The sequence below is a fragment of the Mya arenaria genome, chromosome 5, assembly GCF_026914265.1.
Source record: "Mya arenaria isolate MELC-2E11 chromosome 5, ASM2691426v1".
In the NCBI taxonomy this organism is placed as follows: Eukaryota; Metazoa; Mollusca; class Bivalvia; order Myida; family Myidae; genus Mya; species Mya arenaria.
Window position 1 is genome coordinate 32,219,844 of NC_069126.1, and position 22,489 is coordinate 32,242,332.

Sequence of the window (22,489 nt, forward strand, 5' to 3'; positions counted from 1 at the left end):
CCAGAGTTTCATTCCTCAGCAACGAGGAGAGTCCATTGGACAGTTTACGGTAGTATTAGATACACAATGGCAGTATTATAAACACAATAGCAGTATTATATACACAATGGTTGTATTAGAACTACAGTGTCAGTTAAAGATACACAATGGCAGCATTAGATACACAGTGGCAGTACTATATAAACAATAACAGCATTAGATGCACAATGGCAGAATAAGATACACAGGGGCAGTATTAGATACATAGCGGCAGTATTACATGCACAATGGCAGTATAAGATGTAAATTGACTGTATTATACACACAATGGCAGTATTAGATGCACAATAGAAGTATTTGATATAAAATGACAGTATTAGATACACAATGGCAGTATTGTATACACAATGGCAGAATTAGATACACAACGGCAGTATTAGATACACAGTGGGAGTATTACATATACAAGAGCAGTATTAGGTACACAATGGCAATGTAAGATTCACAGTGGCATTATTGGATACGCAATGGCATTATTAGATACACAGTGCCAGTATTACATACACAATAGCATTATTAGATACACAATGGCAATATAAGATACACAATGGCAGTATTAGATACACAATGGCAGTATTAGATACACAATAGCAGTATTAGATACACAATGGCAGTATTAGATTCACAATGGCAGTATTGGATACACAAAAACAGTATAATATTAAAAATGACGGTATTTGATACTCAATTACAGTATTAGATTCATAATGGCAGTATTAGATACACAATGGCATTATTAGATGCACAGTGGCAGTATTAGATACACAATGGCAGTATTAGATTCATAATGGCAGTATTAGATACACAATTGCAGTATTAGATGCACAATGGCAGTATTAGATACACAATGAATGTATAAGATACACTATGGCAGTATTAGATACACAATGGCAGTATTAGATACACAATGGCAGTATTACATGCACAATGGATGTATAAGATGCACTATGGCAGTTTTATACAGGTGTTCCTATCAAACTGTAGAAAATAAACACTGTTTTCAGCTTTGGTTCATCTCAAAATCTCAAATTATCAAACTTTCTATCAAAACCTTTAATTTTACCATGATGCCCAATCAACACAACGTATTTGCCTTTAAATAAACGTTTTTGTTTTTTTCTGAAAGTAATGTGTGTTTAGTAATTGAAATCCACTTATTGTATATATTACAATAGTTATTGAATTATCTCATCTTAGACACATGTACTGAATAAAAAATCAACCCTTATAATAAAAAAGTATACTCTCAGTTACTTTGCTCAGTTGTGTAGTGTGTGCACGTGAGTGCGTGGGTGAGATATATATGAAATTAACAACAATACTATTATATATCATATATATAATTATCTTGCACTGCAACGGCTGACACACCGTAAACAATTGGCTGATACTTAGTATTGTATTTGTCAATTTAATGCTGATGTATGTAATCGGCATTAGATTATTTTATTATATAAATACACTCAATTTGGCAAGTAAAATGGGAAACTGTAAATGCATTCAAATCAGATGAAATTTGCACACGACATAACATTGGGCTACGGAGGTTTATATTATCATTTCGAAAGATGTCGATGCAGTTCGGAAGTAAAATGACTAAACTCTTACGGAAACACTCGACACTTATCGAAGATCTACGAAGGCGACATGAAGTCGTGAGACGGAAGGTATCTATCCAGTTGCTAAATCTGACAATTTATTTACTTTTTACTAATAGCCATATAAATGTATACTGTCTCCAACTTGCATCTCATTTATATGTAAATGGTTTAAATGTAAGCGTGTTTGTGTTTATTTCAATATTCTAATGTGTTAAAGGTGATAATGTGAAAGAAAACTTTTTTCAAATTTGCTAATGTTGTTTTTACGAAATATTAGTTTATTTTTTGTTTTACTTATTAAAAAAAAATACATTTTAATTAAATATAATAGTCCTATTGAAATGAAACAGAGTATAATAGATATAATACCGGCTTCATATTTGCTAGCAAAATCGATCACCTCATGTTTAAAAGACTCTAAACATACATTTTGATAACATAATACATATCCAATTCGTACCCGGATAGCTTAAGCAGTCGTGACTGTTTGGATAATTGAATTTCTATTTTAAGGCTTTAGGCAAAAACGGAATACACCGATCAGCTTACCGAATATAGTTTCACAAATATTCTAGTGTAAATTGCGATAAAAGAGATATTAATTTCAGTGGTTAACAATTTCGGAATAATGAGTTTCTGGAGTTAAGGAAAAACAAATATTTTTCGGATTTATAATGGATCGAAGTCATCGATATCACTGGAAAGGTATGTACAGATTCATCGTCACATGACTGTTTGTCCTAGAAATTGGCATGGATAAGCCTTAACCGACAAACGCTTAAATTAAATACTTGAAGACACAAAATACAAATTAAACCGATTTTATTTATTATTTAATGCACGAATAGATATATTCAGTGTAAATATATTCAGTACAAACATAAGCATTGATTTTACATTCGATAATGTTGTGGAAAAAGTAACCACTTTAAGTTGTTTAATCAAAGTATTTAATTGAAAAATATGTTTCAACATAACAAACAATTATGGTAAGTGTACTTAAAGCTATAACTGTTTTCGCATAGGTGATTTTAGCCACAAACCAACATTCAATAAATATCACATAGTTTAAACTATTTGTAAACTTATTTTCTGCTGTCACTGTTTGGAAACCATTGGCGGATATGATAACTTAATTAAAGGACAAGGGGAAAGTTTATATAGAGAATACTAGGTTAGTGCCGTGGATGGAGGAAGTTTTTCTGGCAAGGCGGAGGAATTTATCGGGTGAACTGTTTTTTCCCTGGTGACGTCAGCATACTAGGTAACCATGTTTAGATCGCCCCCAAAATAGTTCTCAAAACTGTTCAACTTTTTTCAATACGCTTATAGTAAAAGCCATTGCATTTCAATATGTAAATATCAATTTAAAACATAAAAAGCTTTTAAAAGTGCACAAACATGGATCAGTCACCAAACATTATCTGAAAATGTAACAATTATTCCGCAAGTCACAGAGTACAGTACACAGGTCACGGTTCAAGATAATGCGTGTTAACAAACACTCGCCACATATTAAATGGATTTAATTTATGGTGATAGTGATGGATGTTCAGAACTGCACCAGCAAAGAGATCATTCATTTTTGTTGTAAGTGAGATTTTGTCATTCACCACAGAACTGGAATTAACTATCGTTGAATGCTGCACACTTTCCAGCATTTGCGGGTGGGGTAAGATTTTCACCTCACATGTAGATTTTCTGGTCGATTAATTGATTGTTTTACTAGTGTCATTATTATACAGAGTGATGGTCGAGTGATTGTTGAGGTCGGTTGTTGGCGGACTATTGATAAGATACTAGAACATTATTTGTGTTTTTCCTCTGACATTTCAGAATAGAAAATAGTCCCCTTTCGCGGTCACATGACCAACTGACTGTAGATAGACATCAAGTGGTCAACTAACCTAATAAATTAAAATATACACGGCACCTTGTTATTGGACCGATTTCTATCCAATTGACAGGATAAACCATTTTTTTCTAATGCAGATATCCAATAGAAAATATAGAATAAATTGTTCTCAATATTTTTTCAAGGTCGCCATATAGTCGGATTTGATGTATGTTTACATTTCTTTTGTAAAGATATTGTTATTTTACGCTGCTACTAAACCAATTTATTTATTTAGATAATATTTCCTATTTTAGAGGTCATGAGAAATTACCCCTGGTGGAATCGAATCCCCAACTTCATGTGTGAGATGGTGCACTATACTCGGTTGTGTAGTTCCCTTACTACCTTGATTTCAATTTACATTCATCTCTGTCTGTTTGGTAGATCTGGGGTGGTATTCAATATTCAACTTAAACCATTCATATCGCCATGCTTCATTGACTTAATTTACTGTACAGACCAGTTATTTATATCACGCAATCCAATTAGCTACATCGTTCTTAGATCCAATTAAGACCAATGTTGAATACCACCCCAAATGATGGTGTAACTCCCTTCCCTCCATACGGAAGTCCTCGGCCATTTTTATCGAAAACAACCCCGAATGTTTGTAGTTACATCAGTACAAGTAATTCGTTTTTTTAATGTATCATTAATTAGATGTAGTGTTTTAGCTTATATTTGCTGATCTAAGTTTAAATTGATTGCAAACATTATTAAGATTCCCAAGAGTCAAGTCATAAAGTTGAACTGCTAAATTAAATTACAACGCGATGTATTTGCAACGGACTTAAAACGACCCAATTTCTGACACTGTAAACCGTCCATATACATCCAAGGTTGTTTTCGATAAAAATGGCCCGAGGAGTTCCGAACGCATCCGAGAATGTTTTCGATAAAAAGGCCGAATGCCTTTCCTCCTGAGTACAGAATTATTCAACGTTTTCAACCAGAATAATGCATACCGAATAGTATTTCACCACTTTTCTAGTCTGCATATCAAACAATACCATTTTTGCGTGCCTCGTATCACTCGCTTGAGTCCATAGAGGTTCTAAATATTGCGAACCTAAAAAATGCTTTTATCCAATATCTTAATCGGAGCATTTTGATCATGGATTGTTAACAGTAATTTCAATTTAGCAGTAAAGTCTTAGGAATTTACTCATAAGAATCGTAATGGTTATTGCATTAATGATTATACATCACAGTGAAAAAATGAGCTTAGTAATAAAAATTACACGTTAAAACACTATAATTAATGAATGAATACCATGATTATTAATTTTTAAAACTGCTTTTACTTATGCACCGGCATGTATCCCAGTTTTGTCACCGCTTTAACTTATGCATCGGCATGTTACTGATTTTACTAATACACCGGCACATATCCAAGTTTTGTAACTGCTTTCACTAATGCACCGGCATGTATCCCAGTTTTGTCACCGCTTTTACTAATGCACCGGGATGTATCCAGGTGTTGTCACTGCTTTTACTAATGCATCGGCATATATTCCTCGTCGTATGGCGTAGGTGACCGAGGTGTTCCGATTGCTACCCTTCAGCCCACCCGGTGTATTCCACGATTTGCCTTAAACCCTATCTATATAAGTATAGTATGTGTTATTTAACTCCCCTTTCAGGCGTGCTTCTGGCTATCTTGCTCGGCACCTCGACTGCATCACCTCCTTCGGTGTCGGTATACCTGGACAGCGACCGAAACCCCGAACTCGGAGACAGTGTCGTTCTTGAGTGTGAAGCTGATGACTTCGAAGGATACGATGTAAATACAATAAGATTTATTACATAAATAGTATTTTGATAGGATATTCCAAATTTTAAACAATGGTTTCATTAGTAAAATGTCTTATTTGTTGCTTAAAAATATTGTATGCAGCATTTTGATAAAAATATACAGTTCTAAACACTATATATGGAAACTTGGTTGTCATATTTACGCCCTAGCTACTTATCTAAGCGACCGGGACTCGATTCCCGGACTGGGCATTGGTAAATGTGGTTCGTGGTCACTAAGCCGGACAAGTGGGTTTACTCCGGTTATTTCTTTATCACAATGCTAGATCTCCTTCGCTCGTAAACTCATTATGTTAAAATATGTTTCCAATAAAAAGTGTCATATTCGGTGTGATTAAAAAGGTTTAAATTCAACCTTATGATCGTTAAGATGTATTCCATGTATCGTTGCTATACACAGAGCACGTTAAAGAGCCAGTAGATCTCTTTACAAAGAGCTAGGGTTTCGCGGCCGGATATCTTGTATCTTAATATTCTGTTCTTATATCTGAATTTGATTGGAAATTGCAGTCTTTTCTATCCCACGACACTTACAGCAAATAGAAAAATGTATTTTATAGCCACATATGTATTCGAAAGTACAACTAAAATGTATAACAGTATGTTGTAAATATTAAGAGGATAATTGTTGTTTAAGTAAAGATGTTATTTTACAATGAACAAACCTTTTTTTTTATTATAGCCTAAAGTTGGTGTCAAAGTCATTTAACTACACTTTTTTAGAAAAAAACGCGCCATTTTGAATGCGCATGTAACGTCATTTCGGAAATAATGTCGTTGAAATTGTGTTCAAGCCCATTCAGTGCGTATACCACGTGATAAATTGCGTCATAAATGCTACGTCGGAATATTTTGATTTGAAAAAAGACATTAAAACAAAGATAACTTCACTATTTCTTCACCATTTAAATGAAACAAAGCGCAGTCTACGCCGCTTACGGAGCCCCACCTTCGGTCTTTTACCAGGGTTTGAATGAGAGTTTAGTTTCTATAAACACTTCGACAAACTTTTTCACAATACGGCCGTCTGACGGCGCACTGTCAAAACATTATTTTGGAAACAGGTTTGTCGAAGTGTTTGATGAAACTAATGACTTCATCAAATTTCGGAAATAAAAAAGCGGGGCTCTTTAAGCAGCATAGACTGCCCTTTGTTTCATTTAAAATGGTGTTATAAAAGAAAAGTCATCTCTGATTTAAGTCTTCATTTTAAGCAAAATGTTGCGTTCCGACGTAGCATATTTGACGTAATTTATCACATGGTATATAAACACTGCCATAGGGCGCTGACGCTTAATTAAGAGCTGACGTCAGGCCAAAATGTCAAAACTGAAAAATTTCAATTCGATATTTTCAAAGTTTCAAACAGTGAAATATCAATTTAAGTTCACTGATAAATCTCTATAACGCCAGAAAGTATATGGCCCCAATTTATCGAAACTTCTGATGTCCCTTATAACAGGATTATTGCAACTAAACGTTCAAACGTAAAAGGCTCGCCGCGCCTCCCGTAGAAGACAGGGTGACCCGCTGTTTGCTTGTGTGGCCGCCTAGTGGCGAACAGTGTGCAAAGAAATGGAACTATTTTGGTGTCTCGAAGAAAATGAAAAACACGAATAATGACATTTAAGCATAAACAGCTCATCGTCACATCCCACAACTATAAAATACAGACACAATCAATAAATACATACAAAATCAAATAATAACGGATTTTAATTTTTCTTGTCGTATCAATTTAATATATTTTTTAGAAAATACTAAAACAAAACGTCAACCATGTTACCCAAATTTCAGCGTGCATGATGGTTGATATGAAGGTGAGAATGTTCAATAGATTTTTTACACAGAAATGCGAAAAAAATAGATTGAGACGAGTGTGTGTTGCTTAGAATAGGTGGATGAATTGGCTGACGATAAGAAGTGACGTGTGTAATGCACCAGTCAATTGTAATTACGCTCCCCCCGGGTGCGGTGGTATATCGGGGAAATCGGGGGAAAGGGGCCGTGTTTTTACCTTCCAGCTAACCCCACAGTGTCGAGTGAATGCAGTGGTTTTGCCTTCGCGCCGAAAATAACGGGGAATGGGTCTTACCTAGGTTCCCTGGGGTGTGGGGGCATTTTTGCAGGTTTTTACCAGCAATTTGTCTCCGCATGGCTGGGATTATACCCGGGATCGGCTGGACCGAAAGTCAAAGTCCCACGGGGGGGGGGGGGGGCGTGGTTACAATTGACTGGCGCATAACAATATTCAAATAGTTAAATACAATACGATCCTTACGTTATAACCATGACAAGGGTTGACATCTGTTTGACCAACAACATTGTATTTAAAATTTTAAATACATCTCGTCTAGCTTTAGGATAGACGTCCATATGAAGACGCGAATGGCATAACATTGGTGCATTTTGTGTTGCAGGTCGTCTTTAAATGGAGGTTTAGGAACATGCAAATTGGAAATATGTCCTCCCGGGGGAAATACATGGAAGAGCTGGATAGTTATTACTCACACCTGACTATTCATGACATAGGCCATGCTGACCTGGGACAATATGAATGTTTTGCAAGTAGTAGCGCAAATGGACAGCTGTCGGACAAGTACTACCTGGATTTCGATTTTAGTAAGTAAACCAATGCTATGTTAACAACAGAGTCAGGCCCAATAGTACACCGCCTACGAAGGCTCAGATCTTAAGCCAAATGTTCACTTAAACGAGAGACACACAATAAACAAAACAGCGCAAATTGACCCAAGGGCCGGGACCAGCATTTGACGTCAGAGAGGCGTTACTTAGGGGCATAACATTTTTACTTGCGTCGCTCCCTCACAACCGTTATTTATTTAGTTTGAAATGTTGACAGTGTGGTTGAAGTGACTCGCTTATGTTTTTGGACCAAAAAACTATTCCCGGTAATTCATCTGAAAAGACTTATTTTATCATTATTTTATTTCCCGGTAATTCATCTGAAAAGACTTATTTTATCATTATTTCCTCTATGACATCAACATTGCAGAACTAAAACCCGTTAGAGCATAAAAAATATTTTGGTTTTAGTGGGGTTCGAACATTCGCCGGTAGAGTCAAGAAAAATGTAGAAAAATCTTAAGTGCCATCTGTATCTGTTACTGTCGATCAGGTCACAGATCAATGACTTTTGATCATGTTAGTCATAACCGGAGCAACCCATTTTCTTTGAAAACGACCCAAAGGAAATTAGCCAATACACAATGCACATGAAATTTGTCACCTGACTGTGACACCAGAGTAATACACAAGAATGCATAGCTTGGGATAAAAATGCCAGAAATGACTAGGCCATTATTCTCTTACTAAAGCATAATATTAATAATTTTGTTATTATTTGAAAAGGTATACCAAAAACCTACTAGAAAAGATGTTTTGTTTATTTCAATAATAAATTCTCCAGAACTTTACTGCAGGACACTCAGATCTGAGATCTGATAGCCATGAGAATTAAGATCAATACAGAGAAGTTGTGTGCTATACACGGATGTGGATGCTGTCACTTAAAGAAGGCTTAAACTAAGGCCTAGTTTAAGGAATGTTTGGCATGACAATTCCCTGCTGTGCATTTCCTGCTAATTTCACTGATGTCACAGTAGGGGCCAATTTCCTTATTATTTGGTTATAGGCTCAGGGCCATTCAGGGTCCATTTCTTAAATAAAACCTCAAAAACTGCACAGCAGGACACTCAGATCGGAGATCTGAAAAGACAATTAGGCAATTAGATAAAGATCAACACACAGAGGTTGTTGATAATAGTTTTTTTTCTTCTTTTTTTATTTATTTATTTATTTATTTATTTTTTTATTTTTATATATATATTATTATTTTTTTGGGGGGTGGGGGGTGGGGTGGGGTTGGTCACTCTTATTGAAGGATTAAACTAGGCCGTCAAGTAGTAGTATGTTGTCTTTAATCTTTAAAACATATTCATTGATCACGATGACTAACGAAAACGGTGACTTTTTGGTCGATGGAATAAAATGTGAGTTTCGTAATTATACGTTTGCTGATTTAAACTATTATACTGCATGTAATTTGCATATAAGCAACCTTACTTTTAATTCCAAGTTAATTCTGGCGTTAGATTATCATTATTGTCTCGATATATCGATAAACAGATAGCAATAGTATGACATAAAAATGAAAGTAATGCATACAATGTACCTAGAGCCTATATCTTTGATTTCTTCTTAATAGGTCCAGCACTTTACATGAGCAAACGCCAAATAAACATCGGTGACGACGTAACCATGTCATGCAGACACAATCTGAATCAGGTATCTGTTTGCACATTCACTGTTTGAAATTGATTATGTACCATCAGATATTATACTTTTTAGCTTTACTATTCAAAGAAAAAGGAGGGCTATACTACTCGCCCCAGCGTCCGGTTAAAGTTTTAGGGCAAGTTGGGAAGTCCAATACCCTTCATTCAATTCCCTTTATACTTCACACAGTTGTTCAGGGCCATCGCATAATGAGGTTAGATAACTCCATATTATCCTTTATACAAATTATAGCCCCTGATTGACTATGGAACTTAGGTTAAAGTTTTAGGGCAGGTTTGGATATTTATTAATAACTTCTATACCCTTCATTCAATTGACTTAATACTTCACACAGTTGTTCAGAACCGTTACACAATGAGGTTACATAACTCCATATTATCCTTCATACAAGTTATGGCCCCTGATTGACTTAGGAACTTTGGTTAAAGTTTTAGGGCAGGTTAAAGTTTTAGGGCAAGCTGGGATTTTCTCTTATAAGTCCAATATCCTTCATTAAATGGAATTAATACTTTACATAGTTGTTCAGGGCCATCACATAATGAGGTTAGATAACTATATATTATCCTTTATACAAATTATGCCCCCTGATTTACTTTGGAACTTAAGTTAAAGTTTTAGGGCAGGTTGGGGTATTTATTAATAACTTCTATACCCGTCATTCAATTCACTCAATACTTCACACAGTTGTTCAGGACAATCACACAATGGGGTTACATAACTCCATATTATCTTTTATACAAGTTATGGCCCCTGATTGACTTTGGAACTTACGTACTTAATACTTCGCACAATTAATGACAACCATCTTACAATAACGTTACATAACTCCATTTTAACCGTTATTACCAATTATGGCCTTTGATTGACTTTTTTATTAATTTTCTTTTTATTTCTTTTGACAAACACATTTTTATATTCTAAACCAGATTTTCACAAAGGAAAAACAAGTTTTAAGAATGACTTGTGTCATTTTTGGGCGGACTGGTGGGAGGTAAGCGTCAAAATCACCTCATGTATCGAATACTTTTAGCTAGGTTTGACATCTAGTGACCAAACTTGGTATATAGGAAGAGTTTATGGAGACCATTCATGGGATTGCGTTTGAGGCCCATAGGATCAATGTCAAGGACAAAGCTACTATTAATAGAAAAATGGTTGGTATTGAATAACTTTAGTAAGGGTTGACATATTGCAAGCAAACTTTGTATATATAAAGAATTTATAGAGACATTTCATGAAATTGTGTTTTGGGCTCCGGTCACTGTTTACTTGTTAATTTAATATTCATTGCTTTTGACAGGCACATACATCATTATTGTATTCACTTCTAAGTCAAAGCACCGAGGTTGAGCACGCAGCTCTTGTTGATGTATTATTTATCTCTGAAAAGAAATAATGAGAATGTGTTTCTAATTTCAGGGTGATGAATCACGTGACTTAAGGCGGTTCTTGGTTCTTGCAGTTCTTGGCCAAAATTTCAATTTGCAATATGCAAAGCTAAAATTTTGGCCAAGGATTGTACCATTAAAATACAAGCAAATCTAAAATAGTTCACACGTTTTGAAGCAGAAAATAGCTTTTCTTTTATAGGCCAAGAAATATTTCAATACCTTTCTGTCAACAAAAGTTATTTAAACATTAACGTCACACTTACTTGATTGTTTACGTCGGTTGTGATCCGTAGTGACCAATGTGAGAAACCCTTTAAATCACCCTGTTTTTGTATAATATGAGACAAGCATGGGTGAGCAAATACTTGTATGAACAAAACCGATCTGAAGTCAGTGAGATATACGTAGTGTATGCCCGATTTTTTTTCTTTTTGAAATAACCTGATGGCATTCCATTTGCTGTTTGAATCCACATATAAATACTTGTTATATATATATATATATATATATATATATATATATATATAAGATCAATCATGAACAAATACATGGGATCATAACAAATCAAAATGTGGAAAAGCAATGATAATACCTTTCATATAAATTCAATTTTGAATGAAACATCATATTAAGGAACTAAGTAATGCTCTTTTAATTTAATAATGAAATGGTTAAGTAGAGTACTGCGTATTTTTTTATCTGTATTTAGTGTTTAGATAACAACTTCCGATGGATGAAAGTCACACAGATAAACGTATTTTATATGTTAAAGACTTATAACAGTTTATCATAGACGATATACATCTTTAACTAAATGTGTTGTTCAGATGAACTTGGAAAATGGGTCTGTCGGATTTTGGCCACGGTGTTAGATTAACCTGATTCATGGTTAAGCTGTTATTGACAGTAGGGATTCAAAATTGATTCACACCAATAAATTAAGATAGAAATTATGGCGCAATTCCCAGCAGCAAGTGTAAACATTTCATTTTATTCAAAAGCCATTAAAGATATTTAAATGAAACTTGGTACACATGCTCTTAAAGACAATACGCACATGTATAGCAAGGTCAATTCCACTTGCTTAATACTTGTCAAGTTATGCCCCTTTGCATGCGAGACTTTGCCTCGCATTCGGAACCCCTTGGTCATTTTTATCCTCGGATGTATTTGGACGGTTTATATATTCAGACATCGGTATGTTTAAGTCCACTGCAAGAAGATCGCGTAGTAATTTAATTGAGCAGTTAAACTTTATGACTTACCTTTTGGGAAACTTAATTATGTTTGCAAAAATACACTTCACTGGCAATCAATGTAAACTTGGATCAATAAATACAAGCTAAAACAATACATTTAATTAATGATATAATTAAAAAAAATACGAACTACTTCAACTGATGTACCGGCATACATCCGAGGTTGTTTTTAATAAAAATGGCCAAGGAGTTCCGAATGCTTGCGTTGTTCACAAAGCGCCCATGTTTTACGTTATGACCATATATAGTACAATGATATAACGTATTTGTCTTGAGGCTTTTGTGATTTTGTTATACGGTTTTTGTTTTAGGGGGATTGGAAATTCGAGGACAAAAGAGGAATTATTATTTCATCGGCTGAATTCGTTAAGCGATTTGTAAACCATGTGACAAGCTTGTTTGCACCTGAATATATGAAGAACGTTACGCTGCAAAATGTAACCCTGGAGCAGAGTGGAAACTACATTTGTTTCAATACAAGAGGCCAGCAAAAAGAAGCTAAAACTGCATTAGACGTCTTAGGTAAACTCAACTTTACGATTAGTGCTAGGGAAATAACTCTCCATTTTCGTGTTCAATCTTTTATTCGAAAAGGGTTTTAAAACTGCACTCTGACAGATTGATTGTTTTGATAACTTATTTTATTTGTTTGTATTTGAATAGGCCATTGTTGCGTAAACGTCTTGAAACCCGTGATATAAGACTGCTGACAATAGAGCAGATGCTACTATTCATGTTTACGTTTGAAAATTGATGTTTTATGGCTAAACGCGTTAATAACGCTTTAAGAAAAATGAAATGTTTGGCAGTTTACTAAACAATTGAGATCGGTTCTATTGTGATTTATCTTATTTGAGACAATAATGTCAAAACTGTCAATTTGTTGGAGTGCAGCTTTAAATATGAATAGAAAGTTTGAACGATGACTATCAGTATCTTTATAATCAGTGATTTTTTTGGAATTATTTTTACCTCCTGTGCCCTGCAAATTAGGAAAAATTGTCGCCTTTGGGAAAAAATACAAAATCAGGCCAAAATAGCTAATATAATGGCAATTATACATGTTTTAGGTTTTTTTATGCATACATTATACTGTAACAGAGTAAAATCTGTTAAGATTTTGTTTATATTTCAAGAAATTCATTGCTGTTTTATTCACCAACGTGATGCACATTTATCAAATTGGGAAAAATTAATAAAAATATGGGGAAAATGGACAGCTTTCGAAAGGGGAAACAGCCTTTAGAAGGCTGTAAATTGCACCAAAAAAACACTGATAATCTACAGGCAGTTCTCATTGTTCAACTTTCCGACGCTTGAACACGGATGTAAACAACATGATTTATACTCAGTAGAAGGATTCGTTGCATATGATTTCAGATAATGATGCTTTCTTTGTGATTCCATGATCAACACACTTAAGTACAAGTTTTATTTAAACTCATTTTGCCATGGAAATCTATCTAACATTAAGAATTGTCCAGAATGGACTAAAGAAGTTCTGCAGCTAATTGTATAAAACTGGTTAATTCTTTGGTTAAGTCAAAGTAAGCCGCAACGTATTTTGATTGGCCAGTATTCGCGAGTTCGCACTAAGGATGGAATTTACAAATCAACAACAATTTGGTATGGTCTAATAACAAAATTATAAAAAAATGATGACATCAATGTATTCAGTCTTTTTGTTGACACTACAGGAATGACGATCAATTGCCATAGCCAGAATAACCAGGATATGATTTTAACTGAGGGTGTTGATGATACAGTTGTTTGCACTGTCCAAGCCAATCCGGCTATTGAAAGAAACGGTGATGTCGGCTTGTGGTGGTCACCTATCGTTGGCAGTGTCGAATTCGAGAAAATACCTAACGATGTGTAAGTAATTCAGGGTGGCACAGAGGTTTGTTTATATTGTGGCATCAACTTAGTAAGCTGTGGCCACGATTTAATAATGGCCCCAAGTTACTTAGTTGGGGCCACGATTTAATAATGGCCCCAAGTTACTTAGCTTGGGCCACGATGTAATAATGGCCATAAGTTAATTAGCTGGGGCCACGATTTTATAATGGCCCCAAGTTACTTAGCTGGGGCCTCGATTTTATAATGGCCCAAAGTTACTTAACTGGGGCCACGATTTAATAATGGCCCCAAGTTATTTAGCTGGGGTCACGATTTAATAATGGCCCATAGTTACTTAGCTGTGGCCACGATTTAATAATGGCCCCAAGTTACTTAGCTTGGGCCACGATTTAATAATGGCCCCAAGTTACTTAGCTTGGGCCACGATTTTATAATGGCCCCAAGTTACTTAGCTGGGGCCTCGATTTTATAATGGCCCAAAGTTACTTAACTGGGGCCACGAATTAATAATGGCCCCAAGTTACTTAGCTGGGGCCACGATTTGATAATGGGCTCAAGTTACTTAGCTGTTGCCACGATTTTATAAGTTGTGGCTTCAACTTAGTTAGCTGTGGCCACGATTTAATAAGTTGTGGCCTCATCTTAGTTCGCTGTGGCTACGATTTAATAAGTTGTGGCCTCAACTTTTGTGACCACGATTTAATAAGTTGTGGCCTCAAGTAACTTAGTTGTGGCCACGATTTAATATGTTGTGGCCTCAAGTTACTTAGTTGTGGCCACGATTTAATAAGTTGTGGCCTCAAGTTACGAAGTTGTGGTCACGATTTATTAAGTTGTAGCCTCAAGTTACTTAGTTGTGGCCGCCACGATTTAATAAGTTGTAGCCACAAGTTACTTAGTTGTGAACATGTTTTAATATGTTGAGGCCTCAAGTCACTAAGTTGTGATCACGATTTAATAAGTTGTAGCCTCAAGTTACTTAGTTGTGACCATGATTTAATAAGTGGTAGCCTCAAGTTACTTAGTTGTGACCATGATTTAATAAGTTGTAGCCTCAAGTTACTTAGTTGTGGCCATGATATAATCAGTTGTAGCCCCAATGACTTAGTTGTGACCATGATTTAATAAGTTGTAGCCTCAATGACTTAGTTGTGACCATGATTTAATAAGTTGTGGCCTCAAGTTACTGAGTAGTGGTCGCGATTTATTAAGTTGTAGCCTCAAGTTACTTAGTTGTGACCATTATATTATAAGTTGTAGCCTCAAGTTACTTAGTTGTGACCATGATATAATAAGTTGTAGCCTAAAGTTACTTAGTTGTGACCATGATATAATAATTTGTAGCCTCAAGTTACTTAGTTGTGGCCAGGATTTAATAGGTTGTAGCCTCAAGTTACTTAGTTGTGACCATGATTTAATAAGTTGTAGCCTCAAGTTACTTAGTTGTGACCATGATTTAATAAGTTGTAGCCTCAAGTTACTGAGTTGTGACCATGATTTAATAAGTTGTAGCCTCAAGTTACTTAGTTTTGACCATGATATAATAAGTTGTAGCCTCAAGTTACTTAGTTGTGACCATGATTTAATAAGTTGTAGCCTCAAGTTACTTAGTTGTGACCATGATTTAATAAGTTGTAGCCTCAAGTTACTTAGTTGTGACCATGATATAATAAGTTGTAGCCTCAAGTTACTTAGTTGTGACTATGATTTAATAAGTTGTAGCCTCAAGTTTCTAAGTTGTAGCCATGATATAATAAGTTGTTGCCTCAATGACTTAGTTGTGACCATGATTTAATAAGTTGTAACCTCAATGACTTAGTTGTGACCATGATTTAATAAGTTGTGGCCTCAAGTTACTGAGTTGTGGTCGCGATTTATTAAGTTGTAGCCGAAAGTTACTTAGTTGTGACCACGAATTAATAAGTTGTGGCCATAAGTTACTTAGTTGTGGCCACGATTTAATAATTTGTAGTCTCAAGTTACTTAGTTATGGCCAGAATTTAATAGGTTGTAGCCTCAAGTTACTTAATTTTGAACACGATTTATTAAGTTGTGGCCTCAAGTGACTTAGTTGTGGCCACGATTCAATAAGTTGTAGCCTCAAGTAATTTAGTTGGTTGTGGCCACGATTTAATAAGTTGAGGCCACAAGTGACATAGTTGTGAACACGATTAAATAAGTTGTAGCCTCAAATTACTTAGTTGTGACCATGATTTAATAAGTTGTCGCCCCAAGTTACTTAGTTGTGGCCACGATTTAATAAGTTGAGGCCTCAAGTGACTCAGTTGTGGCCACCATTTAATAAGTTGTAGCCTCAAGTAACTGAGTTTTGGCCACGATTTAATAAGTTGTAGACTCAAGTTACTGAGTTGTGAACACGATTTAATAAGTTTAGGCCTCAAGTTACTTAGTTGTGAACACGATTTATTAGGTTGCGGCCTCAAGTTACTAAGTTGTGACAATGATTTAATAAATTGTGGCCTCAAGTGACTTAGTTGTGGCATCGGTTTAATAAGTTGTAGCCTCAAGTTACTTAGTTGTGACCATGATATAATAAGTTGTAGCCTCAAGTTACTTAGTTGTGACTATGATTTAATAAGTTGTAGCCTCAAGTTACTTAGTTGTGACCATGATTTAATAAGTGGTAGCCTCAAGTTACTTAGTTGTGACCATGATTTAATAAGTTGTAGCCTCAAGTTACTTAGTTGTGGCCATGATATAATCAGTTGTAGCCTCAAGTTACTTAGTTGTGACCATGATTTAATAAGTTGTAGCCTCAAGTTACTTAGTTGTGACCATGATTTAATAAGTTGTAGCCTCAATGACTTAGTTGTGACCATGATTTAATAAGTTGTGGCCTCAAGTTACTGAGTTGTGGTCGCGATTTATTAAGTTGTAGCCTCAAGTTACTTAGTTGTGACCATTATATAATAAGTTGTAGCCTCAAGTTACTTAGTTGTGACCATGATTTAATAAGTTGTAGCCTCAAGTTACTTAGTTGTGGCCAGGATTTAATAGGTTGTAGCCTCAAGTTACTAAGTTGTGACCATAATTTAATAAGTTGTAGCCTCAAGTTACTGAGTTGTGACCATGATTTAATAAGTTATAGCCTCAAGTTACTTAGTTGTGACCATGATTTAATAAGTTGTAGCCTCAAGTTACTTAGTTGTGACCATGATTTAATAAGTTGTAGCCTCAAGTTACTTAGTTGTGACCATGATATAATAAGTTGTAGCCTCAAGTTACTTAGTTGTGACCATGATTTAATAAGTTTTGGCCTCAAGTTACTGAGTTGTGACCATGATTTAATAAGTTGTAGCCTCAAGTTACTTAGTTGTGACCATGATATAATAAGTTGTAGCCTCAAGTTACTTAGTTGTGACCATGATTTAATAAGTTTTAGCCTCAAGTTACTTAGTTGTGACCATGATTTAATAAGTTGTAGCCTCAAGTAACTTAGTTGTGACCATGATATAATAAGTTGTAGCCTCAAGTTACTTAGTTGTGACTATGATTTAGGAAGTTGTAGCCTCAAGTTACTTAGTTGTGGCCATGATATAATAAGTTGTTGCCTCAATGACTTAGTTGTGACCATGATTTAATAAGTTGTGGCCTCAAGTTACTGAGTTGTGGTCGCGATTTATTAAGTTGTAGCCGAAAGTTACTTAGTTGTGACCACGAATTATGAAGTTGTGGCCATAAGTTACTTAGTTGTGGCCAGAATTTAATAGGTTGTAGCCTCAAGTTACTTAATTGTGAACACGATTTATTAAGTTGTGGCCTCAAGTGACTTAGTTGTGGCCACGATTCAATAAGTTGTAGCCTCAAGTAATTTAGTTGGTTGTGGCCACGATTTAATAAGTTGAGGCCACAAGTGACATAGTTGTGAACACGATTAGATAAGTTGTTGCCTCAAGTTACTTAGTTGTGACCATGATTTAATAAGTTGTCGCCCCAAGTTACTTAGTTGTGGCCACGATTTAATAAGTTGAGGCCTCAAGTGACTCAGTTGTGGCCACCATTTAATAAGTTGTAGCCTCAAGTAACTGAGTTTGGCCACGATTTAATAAGTTGTAGACTCAAGTTACTTAGTTGTGGCCACGATTTAATAAGTTGTGGCCTCAAGTTCCTTTAAGGTCACGATTTAATAAGTTGTGGCCTCAAGTGACATAGTTGTGGCCACGATTTAATAAGTTGTAGCCTCAAGTTACTTAGTTGTGGCCACGATTTAATAAGTTGAGGCCTCATGTGACTCGGTTGTGGCCACGATTTAATAAGTTGTAGCCTCAAGTGACTCAGTTGTGGTCACGATTTAATAAGTTGTAGCCTCAAGTTACTTAGTTGTGTCCACGATTTAATAAGTTGAGGCCTCAAGTGACTCAGTTGTGGCCACCATTAAATAAGTTGTAGCCTCAAGTTACTGAGTTGTGAACACGATTTAATAAGTTTAGGCCTCAAGTGACTTAGTTGTGACCACGAATTAATAAGTTGTGTCCTTAAGTACTTAGTTTTGGCCACGATTTAATAAGTTGTAGCCTCAAGTTACTTAGTTGTGAACACGATTTAATAAGTTTAGGCCTCAAGTGACTTAGTTGTGAACACGATTTAATAAGTTTAGGCCTCAAGTGACTTAGTTGTGACCATGATTTAATAAGTTGTGGCCTCAAGATACTGAGTTGTGGCAACGATTTATTAAGTTGTAGCCTTAAGTTACATAGTTATGGCCACGATTTATTAAGTTGTAGACCCAAGTTACTTAGTTGTGACCATGATTTAATAAGTTGTGGCCTCAAGTTACTTAGTTGTGACCATGATTTAATAAGTTGTAGCCTCAAGTTACTTAGTTGTGACCATGATTTAATAAGTTGTAGCCTCAAGTTACTGAGTTGTGACCATGATTTAATAAGTTGTAGCCTCAAGTTACTTAGTTGTGACCATGATTTAATAAGTTGTAGCCTCAAGTTACATAGTTATGGCCACGATTTATTAAGTTGTAGACCCAAGTTACTTAGTTGTGACCATGATTTAATAAGTTGTGGCCTCAAGTTACTGAGTTGTGACCATGATTTAATAAGTTGTAGCCTCAAGTTACTTAGTTTTGACCATGATATAATAAGTTGTAGCCTCAAGTTACTTAGTTGTGACCATGATTTAATAAGTTTTAGCCTCAAGTTACTTAGTTGTGACCATGATTTAATAAGTTGTAGCCTCAAGTAACTTAGTTGTGACCATGATATAATAAGTTGTAGCCTCAAGTTACTTAGTTGTGACTATGATTTAGGAAGTTGTAGCCTCAAGTTACTTAGTTGTGGCCATGATATAATAAGTTGTTGCCTCAATGACTTAGTTGTGACCATGATTTAATAAGTTGTGGCCTCAAGTTACTGAGTTGTGGTCGCGATTTATTAAGTTGTAGCCGAAAGTTACTTAGTTGTGACCACGAATTATGAAGTTGTGGCCATAAGTTACTTAGTTGTGGCCAGAATTTAATAGGTTGTAGCCTCAAGTTACTTAATTGTGAACACGATTTATTAAGTTGTGGCCTCAAGTGACTTAGTTGTGGCCACGATTCAATAAGTTGTAGCCTCAAGTAATTTAGTTGGTTGTGGCCACGATTTAATAAGTTGAGGCCACAAGTGACATAGTTGTGAACACGATTAGATAAGTTGTTGCCTCAAGTTACTTAGTTGTGACCATGATTTAATAAGTTGTCGCCCCAAGTTACTTAGTTGTGGCCACGATTTAATAAGTTGAGGCCTCAAGTGACTCAGTTGTGGCCACCATTTAATAAGTTGTAGCCTCAAGTAACTGAGTTTGGCCACGATTTAATAAGTTGTAGACTCAAGTTACTTAGTTGTGGCCACGATTTAATAAGTTGTGGCCTCAAGTTCCTTTAAGGTCACGATTTAATAAGTTGTGGCCTCAAGTGACATAGTTGTGGCCACGATTTAATAAGTTGTAGCCTCAAGTTACTTAGTTGTGGCCACGATTTAATAAGTTGAGGCCTCATGTGACTCGGTTGTGGCCACGATTTAATAAGTTGTAGCCTCAAGTGACTCAGTTGTGGTCACGATTTAATAAGTTGTAGCCTCAAGTTACTTAGTTGTGTCCACGATTTAATAAGTTGAGGCCTCAAGTGACTCAGTTGTGGCCACCATTAAATAAGTTGTAGCCTCAAGTTACTGAGTTGTGAACACGATTTAATAAGTTTAGGCCTCAAGTGACTTAGTTGTGACCACGAATTAATAAGTTGTGTCCTTAAGTACTTAGTTTTGGCCACGATTTAATAAGTTGTAGCCTCAAGTTACTTAGTTGTGAACACGATTTAATAAGTTTAGGCCTCAAGTGACTTAGTTGTGACCACGAATTAGTAAGTTGAGGCCTCAACTTACTTAGTTGCGACCATGATTTAATAAGTTGTGGCCTCAAGATACTGAGTTGTGGCAACGATTTATTAAGTTGTAGCCTTAAGTTACATAGTTATGGCCACGATTTATTAAGTTGTAGACCCAAGTTACTTAGTTGTGACCATGATTTAATAAGTTGTGGCCTCAAGTTACTTAGTTGTGACCATGATTTAATAAGTTGTAGCCTCAAGTTACTTAGTTGTGACCATGATTTAATAAGTTGTAGCCTCAAGTTACTGAGTTGTGACCATGATTTAATAAGTTGTAGCCTCAAGTTACTTAGTTGTGACCATGATTTAATAAGTTGTAGCCTCAAGTTACATAGTTATGGCCACGATTTATTAAGTTGTAGACCCAAGTTACTTAGTTGTGACCATGATTTAATAAGTTGTGGCCTCAAGTTACTGAGTTGTGACCATGATTTAATAAGTTGTAGCCTCAAGTTACTTAGTTGTGACCATGATTTAATAAGTTGTAGCCTCAAGTTACTTAGTTGTGACCATGATTTAATAAGTTGTAGCCTCAAGTTACTTAGTTGTGGCCACGATTTAATAAGTTGTGGCCTCAAGTGACTTAGTTGCGGCCACCATTTAATAAGTTGTAGATTCACGTTACTAAGTTGTGACCAAGATTTAATAAGTTGTTGCCTTTAGTGACTTAGTTGTGGCCACGATTTAATAAGTTGTAGCCTCAAGTTACTTAGTTGTGACCAAGATTTAATAAGTTGTAGCCTCAAGTTACTAAATTGTGGCCACGATTTAATAAGTTGTAGCCTCAAGTTACTTAGTTGTGTCCATGATTTAATAAGTTGTGGCCTCAAGTTACTTAGTTGTGGCCACGATTTATTAAGTTGTGGCCTCAAGTGACATAGTTGTGGCCACGATTTAATAAGTAGTTGCCTTATGTTACTTAGTTGTGGCCACGATTCAATAAGTTGTCGCCCCAATTTACTTAGTTGTGTCCACGATTTATTAAGTTGTGGTCTCAAGTTACTGAGTTGTGAACACGATTTAATAAGTTGTAGCCTCAAGTTAATTAGTTGTGACTATGATTTAATAAGTTGTAGCCTCAAGTTACTTAGTTTTGACCATGATTTAATAAGTGGTAGCCTCAAGTTACTTAGTTGTGACCATGATTTAATAAGTTGTAGCCTCAAGTTACTTTGTTGTGACCATGATTTAATAAGTTGTAGCCTCAAGTTACTTTGTTGTGACCATGATATAATTAGTTGTAGCCTCAAGTTACTTAGTTGTGACCATGATTTAATAAGTTGTAGCCTCAAGTTACTTAGTTGTGACCATGAATTAATAAGTTGTAGCCTCAAGTTACTTAGTTGTGACTATGATTTAATAAGTTGTAGCCTCAAGTACCTTAGTTGTGGTTACGATTTATTAAGTTGTAGCCTAAAGTTACTTAGTTGTGACTACGAATTAATAAGTTGTGGCCTCAAGTTACTTAGTTGTTGCCACGATTTAATAATTTGTAGCCTCAAGTTACTTAGTTGTGGCCAGGATTTAATAGGTTGTAGCCTCAAGTTACTGAGTTGTGAACACGATTTAATAAGTTTAGGCCTCAAGTTACTTAGTTGTGAACACGATTTATGAGGTTGTGGCCTCAAGTTACTAAGTTGTGACAATGATTTAATAAAATGTGGCATCAAGTGACTTAGTTGTGGCATCGGTTTAATAAGTTGTAGCCTCAAATTACTTAGTTGTGACCATGAATTAATAAGTTGTGTCCTTAAGTACTTAGTTTTGGCCACGATTTAATAAGTTGTAGCCTCAAGTTACTTAGTTGTGAACACGATTTAATAAGTTTAGGCCTCAAGTGACTTAGTTGTGACCACAATTTAATAAGTTGAGGCCTCAAGTTACTTAGTTGCGACCATGATTTTATAAGT

At 35.5% G+C, this 22,489-nt stretch overlaps 1 protein-coding gene across 3 annotated transcripts in view; it reads left to right on the forward strand.

Annotated features, from left to right (window-relative positions):
* Positions 1-2,151: 2,151 nt before the first annotated feature.
* LOC128233655 (uncharacterized) overlaps positions 2,152-22,489 on the forward strand; it is a 48,759-nt gene continuing 28,421 nt past the window's right edge. For 2 of the 3 annotated variants that reach the window (XR_008260741.1, XR_008260742.1), the window contains exons 1-6: positions 2,154-2,345; positions 5,181-5,320; positions 7,773-7,974; positions 9,581-9,660; positions 12,634-12,844; positions 14,020-14,197. Coding sequence is in view for 1 of the 3 variants with exons in the window: in XM_052947441.1 (XP_052803401.1) it covers positions 2,315-2,345; positions 5,181-5,320; positions 7,773-7,974; positions 9,581-9,660; positions 12,634-12,844; positions 14,020-14,197 (842 nt within the window). In the remaining 2 variants the exon portion in view is untranslated. Of the gene's footprint in view, positions 2,346-5,180; positions 5,321-7,772; positions 7,975-9,580; positions 9,661-12,633; positions 12,845-14,019; positions 14,198-22,489 lie in introns of all 3 variants that reach the window. The other variant, XM_052947441.1, reaches the window with a different exon arrangement.